Source organism: Cryptomeria japonica, chromosome 8 (genome assembly GCF_030272615.1).
Source record: "Cryptomeria japonica chromosome 8, Sugi_1.0, whole genome shotgun sequence".
Lineage (NCBI taxonomy): Eukaryota > Viridiplantae > Streptophyta > Pinopsida > Cupressales > Cupressaceae > Cryptomeria > Cryptomeria japonica.
In genome coordinates this window covers 23,164,512-23,191,163 of record NC_081412.1, presented here as the reverse complement: position 1 = coordinate 23,191,163, position 26,652 = coordinate 23,164,512, and the positions used below count along the sequence as shown (strand labels likewise).

At 35.4% G+C, this 26,652-nt stretch overlaps 1 protein-coding gene across 1 annotated transcript; it reads left to right on the top strand.

Annotated features, from left to right (window-relative positions):
* Window positions 1-848: 848 nt before the first annotated feature.
* Window positions 849-20,688, top strand: LOC131051637 (endochitinase 4-like). Its single transcript, XM_059210128.1, has 4 exons — window positions 849-960; window positions 19,590-20,042; window positions 20,191-20,308; window positions 20,394-20,688. The coding sequence occupies exons 1-4, from the start codon at window positions 849-851 to the stop codon at window positions 20,686-20,688; spliced, it is 978 nt and encodes a 325-aa protein (XP_059066111.1).
* The last annotated feature ends 5,964 nt before the right edge of the window (window positions 20,689-26,652 follow it).

Genomic DNA, 26,652 nt, shown 5'->3' with positions numbered 1-26,652 from the left:
CACATCAACAATAAGAATCCTCTACCTAGACACTTCACATCTTAGTGGCTGGAAACCAAGTTGACATCAACAATATCACTCCCCTCCAAAATTTTGAAATAGGGGAATATTATACAATGTTTAGCCAAGGAGGATGTTCTTAAAGAAAATTTACAGACAACTAAGAAGGTTGAAGAAATTATTAAGGATATTTATGTTGATATGTGGTGACTGATCAACAAAGTACTGTACACTCAGCACGTATCCTTGCCAGGGTCCGGGGATGGCAACCCTCGAGGATTTTTTTTTTGGATGTTTTTGTTGATGAAAACCGACATTGTAATAAAACCCTAAAAAGGCCGGCTTTGTTTGGTGCCCTAAAAAGGCATGTTATAAGTGGCTGGGATGCTTAAGGCATTGAGAGGTTGATGTACTATTTTTGCTGGATAATAAGAAATATTGGATGGCTGTGTATGGTGGACATAACCCATTCTGGGTGAACCACGTTAAACCTCTGTGTTATCTGTGTCCTATTTTATTCTTTTATCTTTTGAATTTAAATTTGCATATAATTGTTAGTTCATATTTGCTTCGGATCTGCTTGAAACCCTAAAAATTTAGATACTTATCCATATGCAAAGGGGGACCTCTCTCAACTGACCCCAATACACCCAAGGATAGTCATCAATGAACTCCTTCAATATCTAGGCTTGCAAACAAATAATTTAGATACAAAATGAATTTGAGAAGAATAAGGAGGATGAAGCAAGACATCAATATGCAACCACACAAACCACCTTGGAAGAATAGGCTACAAACATCAAGAATATTGAGGTGGAGATTAATCAATTGTACCAATACTTCCTACAATGGCCAAATCTATTGATACCTGTCAAAGTTCAAATGGAGCAGTTGGAAGTGCAAATTCTATAAAATTCCCAGCAACATGGTGCAATGAAAGATCAAGATGGAGTAGAACAGGTAAACATTGAGGACCTCCATGATCAACACTAGAAGGCCCAAGATGAGAATGACAAAGAACGAAGAAAAATTAGGTGGTTGAGGGAGTTTTAATTCTTCAAATGAATCATATCATTAGCCTAATTAAGGATAGACACAAGCCTTCCTCTAAAACATACAAATACCCAACTCATTTCTAGAAATAGATAGTCAACTGGTTTAGCTGCATATCCATATCAATCGACTAGAATTAGAAAAGAAGCAATGAGATGATCAATTTGATTCCCTATAGACCATTTAGAAAGATATTCTTCCTTAGACTAGTTGACCTGAGGAAAAAGTCAAGGTTTTATCAAGGGGATGAAGTTGACAAAAAAGGGAGTACACACATTGATCTTGAGATGTAAAGTTGTAAATCAGATATAGGGGTTCTAGAATGTATAACTTAGAAGATAGGATTTTATTTAGGGTTACTATCTAAGGGATACATGCCCTTTAGAAGATATATATAGAGGGGACATATCTATTCAAAATAATAGAGAACATATAGAGGAGATATACAATATAAAGGAGATATAAGGAATGTACTTTATATATATTGATTATAATGAATATAGATACATTTTATTTTGGGTCTAATATGTGTATATTATGTTTCTTTATAATTTATTACTTAAGTAGGATTTATAAAACTCTATTTTCTACCTCAATAGGATTGAGTCTGAGGCATTAAGACTATGTAACTATAGAAATCCTTTAGGAACAAAACTTCAATCTATATGCCTTATATTTCTTGCTAACACATTCCATCCTCCCTTTTCCACCTTTTATCTAAGTCCACCCTCTCTTTCATCCTATCTAACCCTATCCTCCCTTTTCCACCTTTTATCTTGATAAGACAAAGGACCTTCATAAACATCATGCATCCTATCTATCTCACTTTATCCATATCTTCCATCTCACATCCCTCACTGTATTTCTTATCTTATATTCTTCTATCCTACCTAAATTAATCCTCCCTTGCCACCTTTTATATTGACAATGAACTTAAGGGAAAAATATCCATGCACATTTTGAACAATTAAAACCTTACTTCCTCTACCATACACTCCCTCCTTAACTATAATCCTCTCTTTTCATGCATCTCCCATCCACCAATTCTTAATTTCAAAACACCTAGTGTGGATCATTTAAATTCTTTGCAACATACTTGTTGGAGCTCCACAATTCTATCCTCCATATCCTATCACTATCCATCCACTCAATCCCCTTATTTTCTATTGAATAAATTCATCCATCCCCCCAAAATTTACCAAGCGTCAATCCTTCCTTTTCATTGTTTCTTATCCATCACTCTATCTTATCCTTCATATCCTCTATGAAATCCATTTATCCTCCTTTCATCCATCCAATCCAAAAAATCTAAAAGAAATCCATTCAAGTGCAACCAATCCTAGCACATGCAATCCAATCTTGCAATCTACCCAATCATCCCAAAACATCCATAATTTTTATCCAAATTGGCTAGCAATCCATTGATCCTCTAGGATTTAATTATCATTAGAGGGATGTATCCTTTTCAATCCTTTAAATATATATATTTCTTATTGTTAACTTTTTTATTCTCATCAATCCATTAATCAATTAGTCAATTTCAGCTTGCTAGGGGCAAAATCTTAATTTAGTTTTTGTTTTGTTGTGCATGATTGTTTCTTGTGTGTTATCATTTTTTGCATTTATCATAATATTTACACCCCATTGCCACAAAGGCATCATGGTATTACATGTCATGGTGTCATAAGGCATATATGTTTATATTTGACATTCTTGATCACATACTTGACACATTGTCATCTTGGTTCCTTATGCATTTTTGATTAAGATAAATGGGTTTTACAAGGAACCGAAACCCAAATCCATCAAAACATAAACAAAGATAAACTAGAGTCTAAATAACAACTGAACAACAACAGAAATAAGGGAAGCACCCTTCAAAGTTTAATAAACAAAAAACAAAATGATAGCAAAAAACACAAGCTAAAAACAACTAACTGTGAGCTTTCAGGAGCTCGACATTCTTCTGGATCATCCCGTTGTTGATCTCCTGGAACTCTTCCATGATAAATCTCAAACTGCCTCTTTCTTGGTTTTTTCTCCTAGTCCTGGTAGAGGGCCCCATAGAGGTTTGTATATTCCGGTTCTTCTTGTCCACATTGACATCTGAGGACAAATCGGATCTAACCGATTGAGCAATCTCAATGGCAATTTTCTCGTTAACTCTTTTGAGTCCTTCCGCATGATAACTCAATGATGAACCACTAGTACCAAACCGGTACTGAGAGGGGGGGGTGAATCAGTACAAACACCAATACAGTCCAAAACTAGTTTGACAACAAATACTCCAAAAGACTAACAAACAGGGATACCGGTAAAACAGAGTGCAACCGGCAACGTCCAGTATAGCTCAACCAGTCATGAACCGGTCACTCAATAAGCTTTCCTCTTGGCTCAATACCACAGTATCATTATATTCTCATGCATAAACAAGTAAAATTAACCATCAGATCTTCACAACAATGAGTTCAATATGTTTTATAGACAGGCATAAAACATGGACACACATATTTTTCACATGGAAACCCAACTGGGAAAAACCACGGTGGGGATGAATACCCACAAGCTGCTTTTTGAACTATTTAGAAGTCCACTCTGTTAGGAGCCATGTCCGGTTAAGGACATTACAATAGGTTCTGGTAGGAACCGATCCTGTTAGGGATCACCCAGTTAAGGGATACCTGGTTAAGGGTTAAACCCGGTAGGGTCACCTTGTTAGAGGATTTCAAGAACTCAATAGCTGAAAGGATCTCCTAAGCTTCTCAAGCTTCTCAGAACTCATTAGACTTGAGTTACCCAGTTAAGGGATTTGAAACAAGCCGGTTAAGACCACCCGATTTAAGGGATTTTGAATCAAGCCAGTTAAGGCTACCCTGTTAGGGGATTTTACAACTGTTGAAGTGGTTAGAGATCAACAGGTATTACAATGATCTGTTAACAACACTCAATGCTAATGCAGATCCATTTTGGCTCCTCTTCACCTTCTGCACATTCACTTTGCAGATATCTCTTCTCTCCTTTGGTTTGGCAAGAATCACGTATCACTTCCCTTGGATACACACTCACAACTTTTGCCAACAATCTCAGAAAGAAACACAACATCGACCTTATAGGAAACATACAGGTCGGTAGCAAAAACCCTAAACCCTAAACCTGTTAGGTTAAGCAATTCAAACGGTTCGATCCTGACCGTTGAATCATACTGCATTAAATGCAACAATCTTGAATCGATCTCAAGACATTCTCCATCATCCATTATCCATCATTTTCATGGCGGCTAATAACCCATCACGCATTATCACCATTTGACAGACTTCGCACTTTCCCGAGGTGGATAGGAATAGTCTTCTTCATGCAAGATCCTTCATGCACATAGAGCTTACGTGGCAACACGACCTATCCTCCATCATACTGATAACTCATCACATGAAGATTACCGATTGAGTCACTTGAGTTGCTCCAACCGGAAACCTTGAAGTGGAAGCTACCTACCAACCGGTAACCATACAATGCTTCCATGTGCTGGTTCACCTTGAACAAATGTGCCGCTTCACTTTGGCATATAAACTAGTTTATACATATGCCGGTTCCTCTCTCTTCACCTATCACATGTGTCGGTTCTCACCATGTCTCATATTGACATCAATGACAACATACAATATCATTATGTCTTCATGCCAGTTCACATAATGCCAACAATCTCCCCCTTTGGCATTGATGCCAATATACAAAAGATATCTTCTCTTCTTCACATCTTCTCCCCATTTGCTGAAGATATCTTTTCGCTTCACTCCTTCTCCCCCTTTGACAATAATGCCACAGTGGAGGTACAAACATTTATGTTTCATCATGCTGCTGCCCCTGAGGAGTAGCATCCTTCAACACACCAATCAACCAAAACTTTGTTTTTCCAGTACCTGACTAATGTGGAACAATCAGTTTTAGTTCACCTCCTGAAGGGGCAATACCCCTAATTCACCTCTCAAATGCACAAATGTTGTTTTTGGAGAGGCTTGGTGAATATATCTGCTAACTGCTCCTTACTAGACACATGCTCTAGTGCAATCTCTTTATTCTGAACCTTTTCCCTCAAGAAATGATACTTAAGCTCAAAATGCTTGGTTCTAGAATGTAAAACCGGATTATTTGATATATTGATAGCACTTGTGTTATCACAGAATATACTTACTGGTTCAGATACAGGGATCTTGAAGCCTTCCAGTACATGCTTCATCCAGATTGTCTGAGTGAAGTTCATGAAAGCTGCAACATACTCCACTTCCACTGTAGACTGAGAGATGCAACTCTATTTTTTACTCATCCATGAGACTAGTCTACCACCGAGAAAGAATGCACCACCGGTTGTGCTCTTTGGGTCATCCACATTACCAGCCTAATCAGCATCTGTGAATACTTTCAGATTGAAATTATTGCTGTATGGGTACCACAATCCATAGTCAACTGTTCCCTTTAGATACCTAAGAATCCGCTTGACTGCACTTAAGTGAGACTCTCTTGGACTCTTCTGGAACCTTGCAGTGATGCCAACTGCATGGGCAATATCTGGTCTACTATGCACTACATAATGCAACTTACCAATCATTGATCGGTATTCCTTCTCATCAACCAGTGCGGAATCATCTTCCTTTGTCAATTTGCAACCAGTCACCATTGGTGTACCAACCAGTTTGCTATCTTCCATGCCAAAAGTCTTCAACACCTCTTTGACATATTTGGACTGAGTGATGAAGATTCCATCTTCCATCTGCTGGATCTGCAGTCCAATGAAGAACTTAATCTCCCCTATGAGTGACATCTCAAACTCTTTCTTCATCTCATCAGCAAACTCATGACTCATCTTATCATCTCCACCAAAGATGATGTCATCAACAAAAACTTCACAAATCAAGATCTGATCTCCTTCAGATTTCAAGTAGATGTTGCCATCTTCACTTGTTCTCTCAAATCCAATCTTCACAAGATGGGAATGTAGGTGCTCATACCATGCCCTAGGTGCTTGCTTTAGACCATATAATGCTTTATGTAGCCTACATACCATGTCACTGTCTTCAGGTAGGGCAAACCCATCTGGTTGCTCAATATACACCTCCTCTTCAAGTACACCATTTAGAAATGCAGATTTTACATTCATTTGATATACCTTGAATCTCTTAAAAGCTGCATATGCAAGAAGCATCCGAACTCCTTCCAGTCTGGCTACAGGAGAAAAGGTTTCCCCATAGTCTTCACCTTCTTCTTGAGCATATCCTTTACATACCAGGCTGGCTTTATTCCTAATCACTATGCCATCCTCATTCAACTTATTTCTGAACACCCATTTGGTGCCAATGACATTTTTATGCTTTGGTCTGGGTACCAAGGACCATGTACCATTTTTCTCTATCTGGTCAAGTTCTTCTTCCATTGCCTTGATCCAGTCTTCATCTTTATGAGCCTCTTTGAATGACTTAGGCTCAAGTTTAGAGATCATACATAAGTTTTTTCTGATCTTTCTTCTAGTAAGGATTCTTGTATCCTTATCACCTATGATCTTCTTGGGATCATGATTCAACTTGACATACCGAGGAATGGTCTTAATTGGTTCTTCTTGCTTTTCTTCTTCATCCTCATCTTCATTAGTATCAACATTCATCAGTTCAAGAACACTGTTACTGGTACTAGGTTGACTGACAACTGGTTCCCAGAAGGTTGCAACCGTTTTATTTACAACTTGCTCACTACCAGTTTCCTTAGTCTTCTCAAAGGATTCATCAACTTTTACATTGATAGTTTCCACAATTCTCCGAGTCCTATTGTTATAGCACTTGTAAGCTTTACTCTTGGTGGAATATCCTAGAAATATTCCCTCTTCACATTTAGCTTCAAATTTACCTTGATGATCACTCCTCTTGATGTAACATTTGCTACCAAATACCTTAAAGTAGTTAACCACAAGTGTCTTACCGGTCCAATACTCATAAGGAGTTTTGTCCTTACTCTTTTTGATGAGTACCTGATTCATAGTGTAGACTGCAGTGCTCACCACTTCTCTACAGAAGGTGTGAGAAACCTTTCCTTGGATCAACATGGTTCTAGCTGCTTCAACCACAGTCCGGTTATTCCTCTCTGCTAGGCCATTCTGCTGTGGAGTCTGGGGGGCAGACAACTGTCTCTTGATGCCAAACTCTTCACAATACTTGTTGAATTCACTAGAAGTGAATTCCCCTCCTTGATCAGTTCTGAGACACTTGATCCTTTTACCGCTTTCCTTCTCCACTAATGCTCTGAATGCTTTGAATTTCCCAAAAGCTTCAGACTTGTCTTTCAAGAATGTGACCCACATCATTCTTGAGTAGTCATCAATGAGAATCATGAAGTACCTATCACCCTGCACACTTCTAGTTTTCATAGGACCACATAGATCAGTATGCACAAGATCAAGCAAGTTGTCAGCAGTGAAAGATTTACCTTTAAAGGTTGAGGAAGACATTTTCCCCAATTGACATTCTCTACACAAGGTATTATCTGGTTTGCTCAGCACCGGCAACCCTCTAACTACCTTGATCTTACTAGCCTTCATAATGTTGTCAAAGTTCACATGACAGAATCTCCTATGCCATATCCAGCTATCATCAAGCTTAGCCATAAGACATGTACTTATATTAGCATTTAGATGAAATAGGTTACCTTTAGTCTACATGCCGGTGGCTACCAATTTACCATCTTTACCTTTGATTCTTTAAACTCCATTCTTGAATTGCAGAGTGAGACCACTGTCATTTAGCTGGGCAACACTTAGAAGGTTGTGTCTGAGACCATCAACCCAGTACACATTGTCAGCACTACTCTTTCCATTCAAAGAGATGGACCCTCTTCCTTTGACCATAAATGGTGCATCATTGCCAAAGCGAACCACACCACCATCATAATCCTCTAAGGATAGAAACTTGCTCCGATCACCAGTCATATGGTGAGAACAACCGCTGTCAATGATCCACTCATTGGAATCATCAAACCGAGAGACAAGAGCCTTCTTGTCTACCACATCTTCCTTTACAGCAACAAACACGATGTCTTCATTCTCTTCATCTTCTGATTCCTCATCTGTGACACCTTCATCAACTGCCACAAAACAATTTCTCTGGCTTCCTCCTCTGAATTTCTTGGACCTTTCTGGTTTATCCTTGTTGTCACTATTAGGGCAGTTCATAGCAATATGTCCTATCTAGTTATAAGAGAAACATTTCAAAGGAAGCTTACCTTTGTATTTACCAGTCCCTTTTGGGAATCTCCTGGCTAGAAGAGCTTCAAATTCCATCAGAAACTCTTCATCCTTCATTTCTCTGTTATGACTGGGTTCCCTACTAGTGCTAGCCTCTTTTCCTTTTCTGAATGGTATGGCAGAAGCTTTAAAAGCTAATTCTGACTTTTGAACACTACCATCAAAACTATTCAGTCATAGGCTATCAACTTGGCTATGATGGAGTCCAAGGATGCCTTACACTTGTCTATTGATCTTAGCTCCTAAATAGCAGCAACCCTTATTGCATAGACCGACAACAGGGATCTTAGGACTTTACTTACCATAGTGGAATCTTCTATTTTGCCACCTGCACTCTTTATTTCTCCAACAACTGTTTTGATTCTTATTCCATACTGCTGAATGGTCTCTCCTTCAACCATCTGCATGTCTTCAAATTTCCCTCTCAGGCTTTCTTCCTTAGCGTATTTTACATGCTCATCACCACCATAGATATTTTCAAGAGCATCCCATACCTCTTTGGGGTTTGCCTTGTCCTGAACATCAATAAACTCAATGTCAGATAAACTACTGATGAGGGCTTCCATGACTTGCCCATTTTCTTGTATCTCTCTCTTTTGGTCATCAGTGAGAGTACCGGTAGGAACAACATATACATTTTCAACATAACTCCAGTGTTGAACACCCATGCTTTTGATGAATATCTTCATCCTATCTTTCCATATACCAAAATTTTCTCTGTTAAACTTTGGACCTTCTCTCTTCATCATTTGTCTAAGATCTTTTCCTCAAGCAGTTAGGCTTACAACACAGAGGACCTGGAGGAGCTCTGATACCAATTGATAACTCAATGATGAACCACTAGTACCAAACCGGTACTAAGAGGGGGGGGTGAATCAGTACAAACACCAATACAGTCCAAAACCGGTTTGACAACAAATACTCCAAAAGACTAACAAACAAGGATACCGGTAAAATAGAGTGCAACTGACAACATCCAATATAGCTCAACTAGTCATGAACCGATCACTCAATAAGCTTTCCTCTTGGCTCAATACCACAATATCATTATATTCTTATGCATAAACAAGTAAACTTAACCATCAGATCTTCACAATAGTGAGTTCAATATATTTTATAGACAGACATAAAACATAGAACCTTCATGTGCTTAACAAGTAAAACAAAGCATCACAAGACAAAAGCATTTCACATGACACACATATTTTTCATGTGGAAACCCAACTGGGAAAAACCACGGTGGGGATGAATACCCACAAGCTACTTTTTGAACTATTTAGAAGTCCGTTCTGTTAGGAGCCTTGTCCGGTTAAGGACATTACAATAGTTTCTGGTAGGAACCTATCTTATTAGGGATCACCAGGTTAAGGGATACCCGGTTAAGGGTTAAACCTGGTAGGGTCACCTTGTTAGAGGATTTCAAGAACTCAATAGCTGAAAGGATCTCCTAAGCTTCTCAAGCTTCTCAAAACTCATTAGCCTCGAGTTACCCGGTTAAGGGATTTGAAACAAGCCGGTTAAGACCACCCGATTTAAGGGATTTTGAATCAAGCCAGTTAAGGCTACCCTATTAGGGGATTTTACAACTGTTGAAGTGGTTAGAGATCAACAGGTATTACAATGATCTGTTAACAACACTCAATGCTAATGCAGATCCGTTTTAGCTCCTCTTCACCTTTTGCACATTCACTTTGCAGATATCTCTTCTCTCCTTTGGTCTGGCAAGAATCACGTATCACTTCTCTTGGATACACACTCACAAATTTTGCCAACAATCTCAGAAAGAAACACAACATCGACCTTATAGGAAACATACAGGTCGGTAGCAAAAACCCTAAACCCTAAACCTGTTAGGTTAAGCAATTCAAACGGTTTGATCTTGATTGTTGAATCATACTGCATTAAATGCAACAATCTTGAATTGATCTCAAGACATTCTCCATCATCCATTATCCACCTTTTTCATGGCGGCTGATAACCCATCACGCATTATCACCGTTTGATAGACTTCGCACTTTCCTGAGGTGGATAGGAATAGTCTTCTTCATGCAAGATCCTTCATGCGCATAGAGCTTACGTGGCAACACGATCTGTCTTCCATCATACTGCTAACTCATCACACAAAGATTACCGATTGAGTCACTTGAGTTGCTCCAACCGGAAACCTTGAAGTGGAAGCTACCTACCAACCGGTAACCATACAATGCTTCAATGTGCTGGTTCACATAACTACATGCCGATTCACCTTGAACAAATGTGCCGCTTCACTTTGGCATATAAACCAGTTCATACATATGCTGGTTCCTCTCTCTTCACCTATCACATGTGCCGGTTCTCACCATGTCTCATATTGACATCAATGACAACATACAATATCATTATGTCTTCATGCCGGTTCACATTATGCCAACACCGCACTGTTAAAGATTTCCTCTTTACTAATGTCCACCAAACCCTTGAGTTTTCCCTTTAAATCCCGTATATCATTCTCTAGCCTGTCAATCCTAGCCTCATGATTTGTTTTCATAACCTTAATATCTTTCATAATTTTTTGAATCAGCTTCAGAAGTTTATCAGTTTTATCAGTTACCGAATTCTCAGTGAAAGAGTCTATAATGTCCTTGATACCTTGTTTAAAAAAATTAATTTCATCAAAAACCCAATGGAAACATTTCTCCTGGTTAGAAAATGAATTACTTAGTAGCCTGCCAACATCCATCTCATCACTTTTAAGCTCCTTGGGGTCCACAGTAAGGGAAATGTCAAGTTTAATTTCATCCTCCCCTTTATCCTGAGTCTCTGCCCAAGTTTTCCCAGTTTTTAGCCTTTTTAGATTTTGTGGGCCCAAATTTTGGGGTTGAGAAACAAGGGTTTTCAACTTTTTTGCTGCCCATCTAGGTGGGATTTTTCTTTTCCTACTACTAGTACTGTCGGGTGTGGGCTTCTGTGGGGGGCCCTCATCCTCCTAGGGCTTGTATTTAGAGTCATCTAATACAAGGATTTCATTCTAGTCCATGGCCATCCCACCCTCCTTCTCACCAAATTCTGTATTGGAAACATTATGCACATCCTAGCTGGCTAAGGGTTTGGGGTTTATCAAAATAGGGGAGGGTTTAACCTCATGAGCCTTAGAATACTCCATAATTATGAGTATTAACCCCTCATGCAAAACCAAATTTTCATCATTCTCAAAATACTTGTGAATGGTATGCTCAAGAGATGACAGTAAATAAAACAATATTGATATTTTTTTATCATTCCTAAAGTGATTCAAAATAGTGAAATGATAAGTAAAAATACTAGCGAAGCAACCATCAAGGGTTATGTACCTCATAATGAACTCTGCCATATCCACCCAAAGCCTCATAAGATCCTTTCAATTGTAGTCTCCATCCAGGTTCTTCTAGACTCTGCTTCTCTTGCTCTTTTTGTCATAAAAAATTGATAGGGCTTCTTCCGAGTTTTTCCTTTCTCTGTAGAATTTTTTTCCCTCCATACTTAGACCTGCAATCTCAGCTATGAAGGGGTCATCTATCCTGAATTCAACACCATACACACTTAGCACCCCATTGCTCTAGTTTTTAACAAACATTTCTGTGAGCTTGTGGTTATGGCCATGGAGTCTTCTTACATAAGGTTCGAGACCACCATTCACAACTTCCGCCCATAGCTCTTTGTTTATCTCCCATATCTCACATGATGAGGGTTCATTCAATTCTTCTCTCCACCGATATAATTGTTACCTCTGCAAATTTTAGCATTTACACTAAAACCAGGCTTCAACTAGGTGATAAAAAACCAAGCCCATAGGAATAGTCTGGAAGGTCGCTTCCACTTCTTTCTAGGAATGGTTTTACACATGTGAAAAGATGTCATAATTAATGCTCTATTGGAGAGAGATTTTCGACAGCCTTCCACGCCAGTTCGCATAAATGAAATGAAAAGGATTCTCCTTCCCACCACCATTTTCATCATCCCTAGCAACACCAAGATTTTCCACGTGGTCTGTAGGCATATTGCCCTCCCTAAAAACGTGCAAAATTTGAATTTCTTCAAGTTTGGCAATCATCTGAAAGCATTCCTACATTATATTATTAATCATCTAGCTAAGGGTTGTCTTTTTAATCAAACAATTTATTATGTTTAGAGAATCACTTTCCAGCTAGACCTTTTTGAACCCTCCTCGAAGAGCCAATTTAAGCCCAATTGGTTCCTTATGGGTTGGTGCATAACGTTAAGCACAATTTCAAAGATCTAGGTTACCTGTACTACCACAAAATTATTTTCCTCTATCGGGTTTCCAATACCACCATAAAATGATTCTCCTCCATCTATCCATCATCCATATATCCTTTCTATCTATTTACTCTCCACATTCTTTTACCTTTCATCCTATAGCCATCCTATAAATTTGAGAGCATACCCATTTTCTTGGAACTTGTTTGTCCTCTTAATGGGGCATGCCACTATCTCCTCCTCCTCCTTCCTCATACTATTGGAATGACTAGGGAATCATGCAACTATTCCTTATCCCTTCCTACCCATTATATTTTTTCTTCTTTAATATAACATTACTTCTTACAATCATTACACAATATCAAAGATGGAAATATGTAAACACCTAAATTTATTCATACCTAACCACACTTAAATTTACCCTATCGAATCCAATTAAATAAATATTTATCATTTATTTAATTTTTTCTTTATCTTTATCTTTACCTTTAATTATATAAATTTATATTGTTAATTAAGTCTACACTTTTATCCCTCAAATCCTCTCACTAAATTAATAAATTAATACCTACTTGATTAATTGACTTAGGCTAATTAACCTTCATTACCATTTTCCTAATATTTAATTTGACCTCACCTTTTAATCCTTTTACAATTAATCCTAGCCAATAAATCCATCTATATGAATCAAGTTCTAAACTTGCCATCATGTGAGAAGTGTCCCTACCCACTCATGATCACACATGTCTGAGCATGAAAAGGTCATGTTATAGGAACCCTATCTCTTACACTCGTCCCTTTCACAAGCTTTCCCATATGTTCCCACATATGTGTGAGCACAACTAGCTCTTATTTATATGACACTTGTTATTATCATGCCTCCACCTTGTGACACTTTTCACAAGGCTAATCCCTTAATCCATGCTCTCACTGTCTTTCAATCCTATCCACGTTCCATTGGATATGACATCTTGGCCATTGATCTTCTCCATAAAAAAATTATAAATGAAAGCCCTTGCTCTCATTTTTACCATTTTCTCTTATCTTATCCTTACGCTACTATTTTCTTCACCTATCTATCATCATCTCAACATCATGCAACTTCTATAAGTAACCATATTCCACCCATGCAAAAATCATCTAAAGAAAAAAAAAACAATTAGACGAGGGTACTTTAGATCATTCCATGATATGAGAAAGTCAAAGACAAGGTAAAAGTAATTAATTTCTTTATCTATTTGTTTCATGTCTTTCCCATTTTCTTTATATTATAATAAAAATCTATTTTTTAATTATGAACTTTTGTAACTAACATGAAATTTATAAAAACTTAAATTTATTAATTATTAATTATAAATATTTTAATCTTCCTAATTAAAGTAATATGATCGTGTTGGTACACACATTATTTTAATGTTTATTGGAGTTATGTTAGATGCAAGGGATGATAAATAATGTGTAAAAATAATGATGACATCTCTATTAAAAAATACTTATGTTGGGGTCATGAATGAAGTATTAGAGATCACATTGCCTAGACAACATTTTTTATTGATTAATACTTCTCTCTTGGCATCTAGAGGTGCTTCTATTAGAATAAATAAATTAATAATACAAGTTAAAACAAACCAGTCTCCTAATGTTTCCTACAATTGTCCATGTCATTCTCTTTCACCTATCAAATATAAGTGCTTGAACTAAATCTATGCCATATTATCTATAAAATCCATTATGTATTTTTTCATAAATTATATACAAAAGCCTATTATTGGTGTGCTCTAATTTGCAAAGTTTTGCTCTATCTTATTTCTCTTTTTCTTTTCATGATAGTAGAGATTGAAGGATTCTATTCTATCTATAATAAAGAGTTTGAGCTTGTAATTTTTTTGATGTTTCACTAGTAAGATATGTGAGGAGCCAAACTTAATATTTTGAAGTCATGTACTCAATATGCTTTCCTACAGATAGAAGTGAGTGTGAAGCAAAGGCTTTATAGTGCTCTAAAAGAGAGTGTCGTGGACAAGGAAACATGTGTATGTCAAGTGATCTATAGTTTATCTATTCTAACATCCTCAACCTAACTTAATTATACTAATTATTTTTAAATACATTTATAATCTAGAAAAGATGAATCTTGGAACAAAGCCTTATCAGGTAGGTACCATTTGCAATCACTTATTCACTAATACGGTGGTAATAATTCACAACAATCCACCTTGAATGACAACCATCAAATATTTATGTGAGACTAAGTTTGTATATAATAAAAGTCTTTTATGATTAGGAAAAGTCACATGAATGTTTGATGGTTGTTATTTAGGGATATTATCATGAATGATCTTTTCTAGATTATGGGGAGATATTAATTAAAATTATTAATATGATTAATTTATGAGGGTGGTTAGAATAAATATATTAACTGTACAAGATGACATAGACTAGTCGCCTAACATTGCCTACAACTATCCATATTGCTCTCTTTCATCTATCCATTATAAATGTCTAAACTAACTCTATGCTGCAATATATATAAAATTTATTGTGTATTTAATTATAAATTAAATGCATAAATCAATTATCGTTGTGCTCCAATTGACATAGTTCTTCTCTATTTTATTTCTCTCTATGTTTCTAGTTTTCTTTTTCAGTCTGATCATATGAAAGGTAAGAATGCCATCAATTTCATCAAGAGCATAGTAGGATTAGTTCTGCTAGATGTTGTTGACTATGGAAATATTATTGACAAACACTAGACATAGTAATGCGTGGGTGTGGGGATAGGTAGGATTGAGTACATGATATAGCTAAAAAAATAATATTGTTGGGTAGGAGTTAAATCTTTATGTTGGCTTTTGTTTCCATGGTAAGTAAAAAAAATGTTTTCTTTCATATCACACTCTAGAATGAAATATTGTAAGACAATGTTGTTTTTCATAATATGAATATAATAAGAGTAGTTCACAAGACCACAATTTACTAATTAAAAACTATTAAAACTAGCACAAATATACCTTTGGTGAATATTAGGGATTGGTCTCCTCTGATCACTGTTCTTTCCTCCCTTTGGGGTGTTTTTGTAGCAGATTATTTTGAAATTGTGACTAGTGGACCCCTTAAGCTAGCTAGATGGAAGTCGATTGATTTCTTATATGTTGATCAAAGCATGAAATTAGATTTTGAAAAGATTTTGGGGGATAGAATTGTATTTCTTTCTGATTCTGAGGATGAACTTATTTGGACAAAGAATATTTCTGGTAAGTACACTATTAAAGATGGTTACAACTCTCTTATGGTTGCTAAAGATTTATCTTCTTGGCCTTATAAGTTGTTTTGGCATTCGGCTTGTCTTCCCAAAGTTGGAGCCTTTGCTTGGTTGGCAGTTCAGGATAGAGTCCTTGCAGGTATGAGACTAGATAGGCTTGGTATTACTGTTGTTTTCCCTTGTGTCCTTTGTAACAAAATTTTGGAATCTTCTTTACACCTGTTCCTACATTGTGATTATGCTTATGAATGTTGGCAGTGGTTGTTTGAGAAGTTAAATATATCCTTTGTTATTGGTAAGGATCTCATTTCCCATTTTAGATCTTGGCCCTTTATGTTTGCCTCATCTTTTTATGCATGCCTTTGGATCATATCTCCATCTATTGTGATTTGGAATGTTTGGCTAGAGAGAAACAACATGATATTTTAAAAAAAAAGGTCTCCTGTGTCTAAGGTTCTATTAAAAATTGAGTCTTCAATCTCTAAGGTTGTTTTGTCATTTATTTATAAGAATTTGGAAAATCTTCTTTTTCGCACTGGGATAGTAGAGTTACTAGAGTTTGGAAGTTGCTGTCAGTTTTACCCTCTCATGGTTCAATTTTAAAAAATAATGATGCAATAGGTAAGAGATGCTCTGCTAGATGGAAACCTCCTCCGCAGGGGCACTTTAAACTGAATTTTTATGGGGCCTCTCGTGGTAACCCTGGGCCGGCTGGGGTAGGCATGGTAATTTATGATCACAATGCAAATTTTATTTGAGCTAAGTGTCATGCTATTGGTTTTAAAACTAACAATTATGCGGAATTTCATGCTTTGTCTTTTGGATTGGATATGGCAATCTCTTTGGGAATTAAGGACTTAATAATTGAAGGTGATTCTATGGTGATTATTCAATGTGTTATGAAAAATAAATCGAATTGTTGGAATTTGCAGTATATACTTGATTCCATTTTACAAAAATTAGAATTGTTTGAATCTTTCTTGGTATCCCATTGTTACAGAGAAGTTAATAAGATTGCAAATTATTTGGCAAATTTAGCCAATGATAGCAATGCTAATCAGCGAGAGGTGGGTTTTGAGGAAATTCCTTCTAGGGTATGAGAATGTTTGCAGCAATAGTCATATGATTTTCTTGAGTAACGTCGATGTAGAATTTTATGATGATAATTATTCACGTTTTCCCCATTCATTTCAAGTATTCATGTTCGTTGTCTAGAGAAGAGTTCGAGGTCATGGTATTTGATATAATAGTGTTTTTTCAAAGGTTTTTTGATACTTTCTTTTTTGGCAGGAAGGTTTTTGGCTCATGGGATTTGGCATAGGGCTTTGGAAAATTTTGTCTTCTTCCATTGATAGCAGCTATGGAGTCTACATTTGAAAATTATCTGATGGGGTTTTTTGGCAAATTGTCATATGGGCTCTATGCAAAACTGATATTATGTGTTGTGCCCGCATTTTGTATGTGGTTTTGGGCCGGGTGTATAAATTAATCCGTTAGATACTATAGGTTTATTTTATGAGCTGTGACTGGAGGTTTTCTTCCCAGGGTTCTTTCCTCTGGTATGCTCTTCGAATCTTGTGTAAAAAATAAAAAAAATATTAATAAAAAAAGTTTAGTGGAATAATCCACTTTTATTGAAAAAAAAAAAAAACTAGCACAAATATATTAAAATATTATTAAAAGATAAATATTAATATGAAATGTGTCTATTTACCCAAACAAAATCATTCTTTAAAATATATTTATCCAAATAAATTTAATCTTTCAAACATTAACATGTCTTAATTAACCTCAAATTTTACAACATTATTAATTAAATCATTTACTCTCTACAATCACATTTAATGCATGTCATTACTTTGTCGTAGGCATAATGGTAAGTCCTGCCCCTCCCAATCTCTGTGTCAGGTTGGGGGTAATTCTCCCCTCTTGAGTTGGGATCGTAGCTTTCTGCTATTGTGTTGTTTTTGGTTAGGTAGGCTTTTGGCAGTGGTCCTCTGATCTGCTGTTTTTGACCTATTCGACCTAAGCTTGTACAGGGTCAGCACCCTTATTTTGCTGCCTTCTTTTTACCACTCATGAACTGTTTGTATACAGAAATAGCACCCTTATTTTACTGTTTATTTTAATAAAAAACAAGTAACAAACACATTTAAAAAAAAAACAATTATCAAAACAAAATAAATTTCAGCTCACACTTTATCACATGATGGAAGTACATGAAAAAAAAAAAAAAATTCTCATAGACGAGCACCCAACAAAACAGTACCACAATCGGGTTCCTGGTGGACATTTTGATTCCTCTATTGTGGTTGACAGTTGAAGGCTAACATCAAGCTTAATTATCCATTTGTTGTCTATTTATCGTTTGGATTATCTGTTTGCCTAAGGATTTTAGGTTATGAGAGTTGGCTTATGGATTTTAAACGTCTCTATTCCTGGGATTAAGTGGCATGGAAAATCTTTAGAATTCTAATATTTATTCAAGGCATTTATAGACTATTTTTGTTCAGACAACATAAACTATGGTGGAAGAATATTAACATCTTTACTGTTCACAGGGAGCGTACCTATACAGTTAGCTATATACAGAATAAACTATTGGGTAATATCTTTTTATATATATATACTCTAATCAAACTTCAAAAGATTCATATCATTTATATTCATCATATTATAGCAGACTATAAGACAGTACCACAATTTGGTTCCCAGTTGACATACTGATTCCTGTTTTTCAGTCAACAGTTGAAGGCTAACATCAAGATTAAATGATTCATTTGTTGTCTATATATTGTTTGGATTATCTGCTGCCTAAGGCTTTTACTTATGCTCAACCTTCTTTAAGTAGAAGTTTTCCATGTCTTTGGACTTTAAACGTCTCTATTCTTGGGATAAAGTGACATGGGAAATCTTTAGGTTCCTGATATTTATTCGATGTTAAAAAGCCCTCCAAACCATATACTATTTTTGTTAGCGGCACTATTCCTACCATGCTCTTGAAGTATACATAGCTTTATTAACATCTTTACTGTTCACAGGGAAGCATTTTTGTATGCAGTATATAACTAAGCTCTTTGTTCAGTATCTTTATATATGTGGTCTAATCGAATTTCATATAATTTATATATAAAATTATTAAAAAAAATAAAAATATTATAAAATTATTAAAAAAAATAAAAATATTATAATTCCGTTGATTGAACACAATTGATGAGAACAATAATATGAAATAAAAAAACCATTCATCAAAATTCAAACTATCAGAAACACATTCTGACCAGATTGGACAACTTTAACAGACTGAATCCCCCTACACATAACTGCTTAATGAAAGTCTAATTTGAATGTACATTATATCCTAATTCACACTGACACAATTTGCTCTAGAAAGACAAGCATATTGACATCTCACACTGTTATATTTTGCTATAGAAAGACAAGTATATCCGACTCGTTTTCATAAAAAGAAAATAAAAAAAACTATATCTTAAAAAAGCCTTTCATACAGGTCAAGCAAAGTTAATCTGGATGATCTGAGTTTCAGAATCTTTGATGTTTGACGAAATCTGCTCCCCATAAATGAAGTAGGTGCTCTGCATATGAGCCTAGTTTATGGAGTCTAGACTTGATCCCAGAGGCTAAACATGCGTGAATGATACGCAACAATCCCAAAAAGCATTGAAAATGCACGCCTCTTCAACTAGTATGATACTGATGCAAACAATAACCCCTATAAAATTGGGTACCATATAGAGGATAAACACCAAGGAAATGAAATCACGGCTCTGAAAAACAATAAGAGCAACATGCCCTCATCTTATTCAGTATCTTTACTGCTTATTCTATTAGTATTAGTGGGTGTGGGAGTTTGTCAGAATTGTGGGTGTTCCAATGGACTGTGTTGCAGTAAATATGGATACTGTGGATCAGGCAATGCTTACTGTGGAGAAGGTTGCAAAGAAGGCCCTTGTTATTCTTCTCCATCTACTGGAGGTGGTGGAAGCGTGGGTTCCATAGTTACTGCTGGTGTTTTTAACTCTATAGTTGGAGGAGCAGGCAGTGGGTGTAAAGGAAAGGGGTTTTACAACTATAATGCTTTTATTAATGCTGCCAATGCTTTCAAAGGATTTGGAACATCTGGGTCTTCTGATGTTAATAAGAGAGAATTGGCTGCCTTCTTTGCTAATGCTGCCCATGAGACTGGAGGTAAAGTATACATTGCATATACTAGTCCATTCTTAAAACTCTTTTTTTTTCATTGAGCAGATAATACTAATTGTATGCTGTTAGAAGCTTGGCCAGGAGATTTAGTCACTTACTCACTTTTTCCCTTTTTCTTTCATATATATCTCAGCATTTTGCTACATTGAAGAGCAAAATCCTGGTAGCGACTACTGTGATTCTTCCAACACCCAATATCCTTGCAAAGCTGGAAAGCGTTATTATGGTAGAGGCCCTCTTCAAATCTCATGGTGAGTAAGAACTATTTTCATTTTGTACATAACAGTTTTCATTTTTGTATATAACGGTAACAAAGATAATGGAAGTTGATGATAGGAACTACAACTACGGAGCAGCAGGAAACTACTTGAAATTTGATGGGTTGAACAATCCAGAGATTGTGGCATCTGATTCCACTATCTCATTTAAGACAGCAGTGTGGTTTTGGATGGTGAATAGCAACTGTCATAAGGCAATTACTAATGGGCAAGGCTTCGGAGCCACAATCAGAGCCATTAATGGTATGGAATGTAATGGAGGAAATTCTGGAGCTGTGAGTAGCAGAGTCAATTATTATCAAAAGTTTTGCAAGCAACTTAACATCGATCCAGGATCGAATCTTCGATGCTAATTTGCATTCTACTTTTTTTTTTCATTAGAAGTACTTAAAATAAGAAGGCAACAAGCTAAAATAGCTAGACTTATTCAGATTTGCCTTTATGTAAATAATATATGTTTCAGAACTTGAAGGTGATTAGAATACATATAAGTCTTCCATTCGTAACTTCCTCGTTTACTTCAGCCATTTTTAAATTTTCAGTTTTCATTTATGCTTTCCTATTGAAATATGTTGATGGGAATACTAAAAACTATTTAAAATAATGTTTTCCTTTTATTGTCAAGTGAGATCAATTTTATATATATGCCATCATCTTTGTTATTTTATATATACTTCAATATAGTGTAAATATTGCATCTTTTTATATCATTTTTGGAGTATACACACCACCATCTGAAAGTACTATACAATTCTTTTCTGCACTCTTATGAAAACCAAATGAAAAAGGGACATTTCTTTTTCACCCAACCTCTAATACATTTGAAAAATTCCTTTTACTACACAGTACTTAAAGATACATCGATCTATTTCTTTATGATATTGAAGATCCTATTACAAATCCTTGTGCTTTGATATTGTCTATTTAGTGAAACTCCCAATTTTGTATTATAGGTTATATATTTAAATTGCAAGAGACATTATTGTTTTTAATATTAATAGATCAACTAGAAATAAATAGATTTTTGTACAATCCAAAATATATGTTTGAGCATATGTTTAAATTATCTTCCTTTTCAACACACACATACACATACACGTATGCGTATTCATATACATTTACATATACATTTACATATACATATACATATACGCACTTGTAAATAATAGTCACATGAGAGTAAAATAATTGATTGTATAATATAACAAATTTTAAATAGTAAACAAGCTATAATAGTTGTTTATCAACACTTGCCTCCATCTAAATAATAAATGTTTAAACCCATCTCCACTACCAGAAGGTCCATTCCCTCTGTCAAAGACCCCTTATCTCCTCTCCTCCATTTTGGAGTGTACAAGATTGATTGCTCCTATGACACCCCCTAGATAGGAGAAACTGGTTGGTCCATTAGCACTAGGATCAAAGAACATAGTGCTGATATTAAACATGTTAGAATCTCCAAATCTGCTTTTGTCAAACACTCATACCATACCAAGCACCATATTTGCCTTGAGAAAACACAAGTTGTAACCAAAGAAGACAATTTATTCAAATGCAAACTCAAAGGGGCCATTAGCATTAAAAACCACACTACCAATCTCAATCGAGATGAAGGATGACATCTTAACCCTACTTGGCAACTCCTTCTTAACTCATTTCCTTTCGACCCTCCTTCCTAGAGTCTTTTTTCATTATTGGCTTCTTTCCTTCCCTCTTCATTCAAGTTTTATCCCAAAACAATTATCTCTTTCTTCTCCTTTTGTCTTTTATTTGAGATTGTTTGTCTTTCTTTTGTGTGTCCCCTTGCTCTTGCTATTATTTCTCACTCTTGCATTTTTCCTCTCTCCTTTTTTTTTGGTTCTTATAATCTATTTACTATTTTCTTGTTAGTTTTGGTATTGTATTTTAAGTATTTAGGTTGTCTTACTAATATTAGTTAGAATTACATGTTTTCCTCCTTTTTGTTCTTTTCCTTTCCTCATTATCCTAACTAGTAAGTTTTTACTTCATAGTTTCTTCCTTTCTTCATTTTCCATTATAGTTGGTAATTTGAACATCTTAGCTTCCTCTCTTTTTGGTTCTTTTACTTTCTTATCATAAATAGTTGGTAGTGCAATTATTCTAATGTCTTCTATTTTTAATAAGGGCTGTGTTTAATCTTAGTGTTTACTTTTGCATATGCTTTTATGTAAAATTTATAAGTACTCATTGTCTTCTTATCATAGTTTGTTAGTTTTTGCATAGAACATTATTTATGTGTTTTGTCATTAAACTTTATCCATTTGTATCTTAATCATATATAATTGGGCGTTCTATTGTTTTTTATTTCTAGTTTCTCTTAAGTAATTTTAGTTCGTTAGTATTTCATATATCATCAACACCTTATGGCACAAATAAGGTCTTTACCTTTTGTATGGTGTTTCTAATTACTCTTTTTATTGTTTTGTGTTAAATTCAGTTTCCTTTGTGTAGAATCATAAATTGTACTTGCTTACAATTTTGTTCTCACCTAGGCCTCACTTTGGCATTCTACCTTTCGATGCCTAATATTTGTGTTGATTCTACTCACACCCTATATCAAACTTACATTTTCAACATTTCCCCTATTTCTCCCCTCATGTCGAGTCCCAATTCTTTAGGAGTGCTTAGTGCCTTAGTCCACATAATAAGGACCCATTTTTTGGCCCTACAATGCTCATCTCAAATGAGCAGGAAATTGAATCCCATGTTGGCCTACTCCAAAAATTTAATTTGTTATTAGGCAATCAAGTATAAAAGGTGTATCCTTCTCATTTGAAACCCAATCAAAATCAAGATCTTAATTACTCTCTAGCAAATTCTAGTGAGGAAGCAATCAATCAGTCATTCATTCTTCAAGCATTGGAGTAGAAGTGAAGTCAAGTTCAACTATTGAAGATGGCATCCATGATCAATGTTTTATGAAGGCATTCTACATGAAACCCTAAAAACTTTGTATGAAGGTCAAATAAAACTTTATCAAGGTATACATTAATGTTTCAAGCATTTTATTTTAGATCTAGCCTTTCCTTCAAAATGAAAGTATTTTATTACATTTATCAATTCAATTTCATGGTTAATTCCAAAACTGGGGTTTGACCCAAGGCAAACCCCTATTCCCAACCAATTTCTTATCGTTTTGTGTGTAGGGAATAGATGTATGAGCTATACTCAGGAATTCCGATAGAGTTGACAGTGATGAACATGTTTAGCTTTCACCAATGGAAAATTCAGAGGACCAGGGCTTCTACGAGGGGCCCTCATCCTCCGAGGGCTTGTATTTAGAGTCATCTAATACATGGATCATTCTAGTCCATGGCCATCCTGCCCTCCTTCTCACCAAATTTCATATTTGAAACATTATGCACATCCTGGCTGGCTAAGGGTTTGGGGTTTATCAAAATAGGGGAGGGTTTAACCTCATGAACCTTATCATACTCCATAATTAGGAGTATTAACCCCTCATGCAAAACCAAATTTTCATCATTCTCAAAATACTTGTGAATGGTATGCTCAAGAGATGACAATAAATAAAACAATATCGAGATTTTTTTATCATGCCTGAAGTGATTCAAAATAGTGAAATGATAAGTAAAAATACTAGCAAAGCGACCATCAAGGGTTATGTACCTCATAATGAACTCTGCCATATCCACCCAAAGCCTCAGAAGATCCTTTCGGCTGTAGCCTCCATCCATGTTCTTCTTGACTCTGCTTCTCTCGCGCGCTCTTTTTGTCATAAAAAATCGATAGGGCTTCTTCCGAGTTTTTCCTTTCTTTGTAGAATTTTTTTCCCTCCATACTTAGACTTGTAATCTTAGATATGAAGGGTTCATCTATCCTAAATTCAACACCATACACACTTAGCACTCCATGGCTCTAGTTTTTAACAAACATTTTTGTGAGCTTGTGGTTCTGGCCATGGAGTCTTCTTACATAAGGTTCCAGACTACCATTCACAACTTCCCCCCATAGCTCTTTGTTTATCTCCCATAGCTCACACGACAAGGATTCCATTCTATTCTTCTCTCCACCCATATAATTGTTACCTCTGCAAATTTTAGCATTTACACTAAAACCAGGCTTCAACCAGATGATAAAAAACCAGGCCGATAGGAATAGTCTGGAATGTTGCTTCCACTTCTTTCTAGGAATGGATTTACACATGTGAAAAGCCATCATAATTAATGCTCTATTGGAGAGAGATTTTCGATGGCCTTCCACGCTAGTTGCAACACCAAGATTTTCCACGTGGTCCGTAGGCATATTGCCCTCCCTAAAAACGTAAAAAATTTAAATTTCTTCAAGTTTTGCAATCATCTCAAAGCATTCCTGCATTATATTATTAATCATCTAGCTAGGGGTTGTCTTTTTAATCAAAGAATTTATTATGTTTAGAGAACCACTTTCCAGCCAGACCTTTTTGAAGCCTCCTCGAAGAGCCAATTTAAGCCCAATTGGTTCCTTATGGGTTGGTGCATAACATTAAGCACAATTTCAAAGATCTAGGTTCCCTGTACTACCACAAAATTATTCTCCTCTATCGGGTTTCTCTATACCACCATAAAATGATTCTCCTCCATCTATCCATCATCCATATATCCTTTCTATCTATTTACTCTCCACATTCTTTTACCTTTCATCCTATAGCCATCCTATAAATTTTGAGAGCATATCCATTTTCTTGGAACTTGTTTGTCCTCTTAATGGGGCATGCCACTATCTCCTCCTCATCCTTCCTCATACTATTGGAATGACTAGGGCATCATGCAACTATTCCTTATCCCTTCCTACCCATTATATTTTTTCTTCTTTAATATAACATTACTTCTTACAATCATTACACAATATCAAAGATGGAAATATGTAAACACCTAAATTTATTCATACCTAACCACACTTAAATTTACCCCATCGAATCCAATTAAATAAATATTTGTCATTTATTTAATTTTTTCTTTATCTTTCTATTTACCTTTAATTAAATAAATTTATATTGTTAATTAAGTCTACACTTTTATCCCTCAAATCCTCTCACTAAATTAATAAATTAATACCTACTTGATTAATTAACTTAGGCTAATTAACCTTCATTACCATTTTCCTAATATTTAATTTGACCTCACCTTTTAATCCTTTTACAATTAATCCTAGCCAATAAATCCATCTATATGAATCAAGTTCTAAACTTGCCATCATGTGAGAAGTGTCCCTACCTTCTCATGATCACACATGTCTGAGCATGAAAAGATCATGAAATAGGCACCCTATCTCTTACACTTGTCCCTTTCACAAGCTTTCCCATATGTTCCCACATATGTGTGAGCACAACTAGCTCTTATTTATATGACACTTGTTATTATCATGCCTCCACCTCGTGACACTTTTCACAAGGCTAATCCCTTAATCCATGCTCTCACTGTCTTTCAATCCTATCCATGATCCATTGGATATGACATCTTGTTCATTGATTTTCTCCATAAAAAAATTATAAATGAAAGCCCTTGCTCTCATTTTTACCATTTTCTCTTATCTTATCCTTACCCTGCTATTTTCTTCAACCTATCAATCATCATATCAACATCATGCAACTTCTATAAGTAACCATATTCCACCCATGCAAAAATCATCTAAAGAAAAAAAAAAACAATTAGACGAGGGTATTTTAGATCATTCCATGATATGAGAAAGTCAAAGACAAGGTAAAGTAATTAATTTCTTTATCTATTTGTTTCATGTCTTTCCCATTTTCTTTATATTATAATATTATAGCTATTTTTTAATTATAAAATTTTGTAACTAAATGAAATTTATAAAAAAATAAATTTATTAATTATTAATTGTATATATTTTAATCTTCCTAATTAAATTAATATGATTGTGTTGGTACACACATTATTTTAATGTTTATTGGAGTTATGTTAGATGCAAGGGATGATAAATAATGTGTAAAAATAATGATGCATTTCTATTACAAAATACTTATGTTGGGGTCATGAATGAAGTATTAGAGATCACATTGCCTCGACAAGATTTTTTATTGATTAATACTTCTCTCTTGGCATCTAATGGTGCTTTTATTAGAATAAATAAATTAATAATACAAGTTAAAACAAACCAGTCTCCTAATTGTTCCTACAATTGTCCATGTCGTTCTCTTTCACCTATCAAATATAAGTGCCTGAACTAAATCTATGCCATATTATCTATAAAATCCATTATGTATTTTTTCATAAATTATATACAAAAGCCTATTATTGGTGTGCTCTAATTTGCAAAGTTTTTCTCTATCTTAAGTA

Coding starts and splice junctions, on each gene's coding strand:
- LOC131051637 (XM_059210128.1), top strand. CDS start 849: ATGGCCAAATCTATTGATACCTGTCAAAGTTCAAATGGAGCAGTTGGA. Junction 961..19,589: donor ATCAAGATGGAGTAGAACAG/GTAAACATTGAG, acceptor GGTACCATATAG/AGGATAAACACCAAGGAAAT. Junction 20,309..20,393: donor GGCCCTCTTCAAATCTCATG/GTGAGTAAGAAC, acceptor AGTTGATGATAG/GAACTACAACTACGGAGCAG.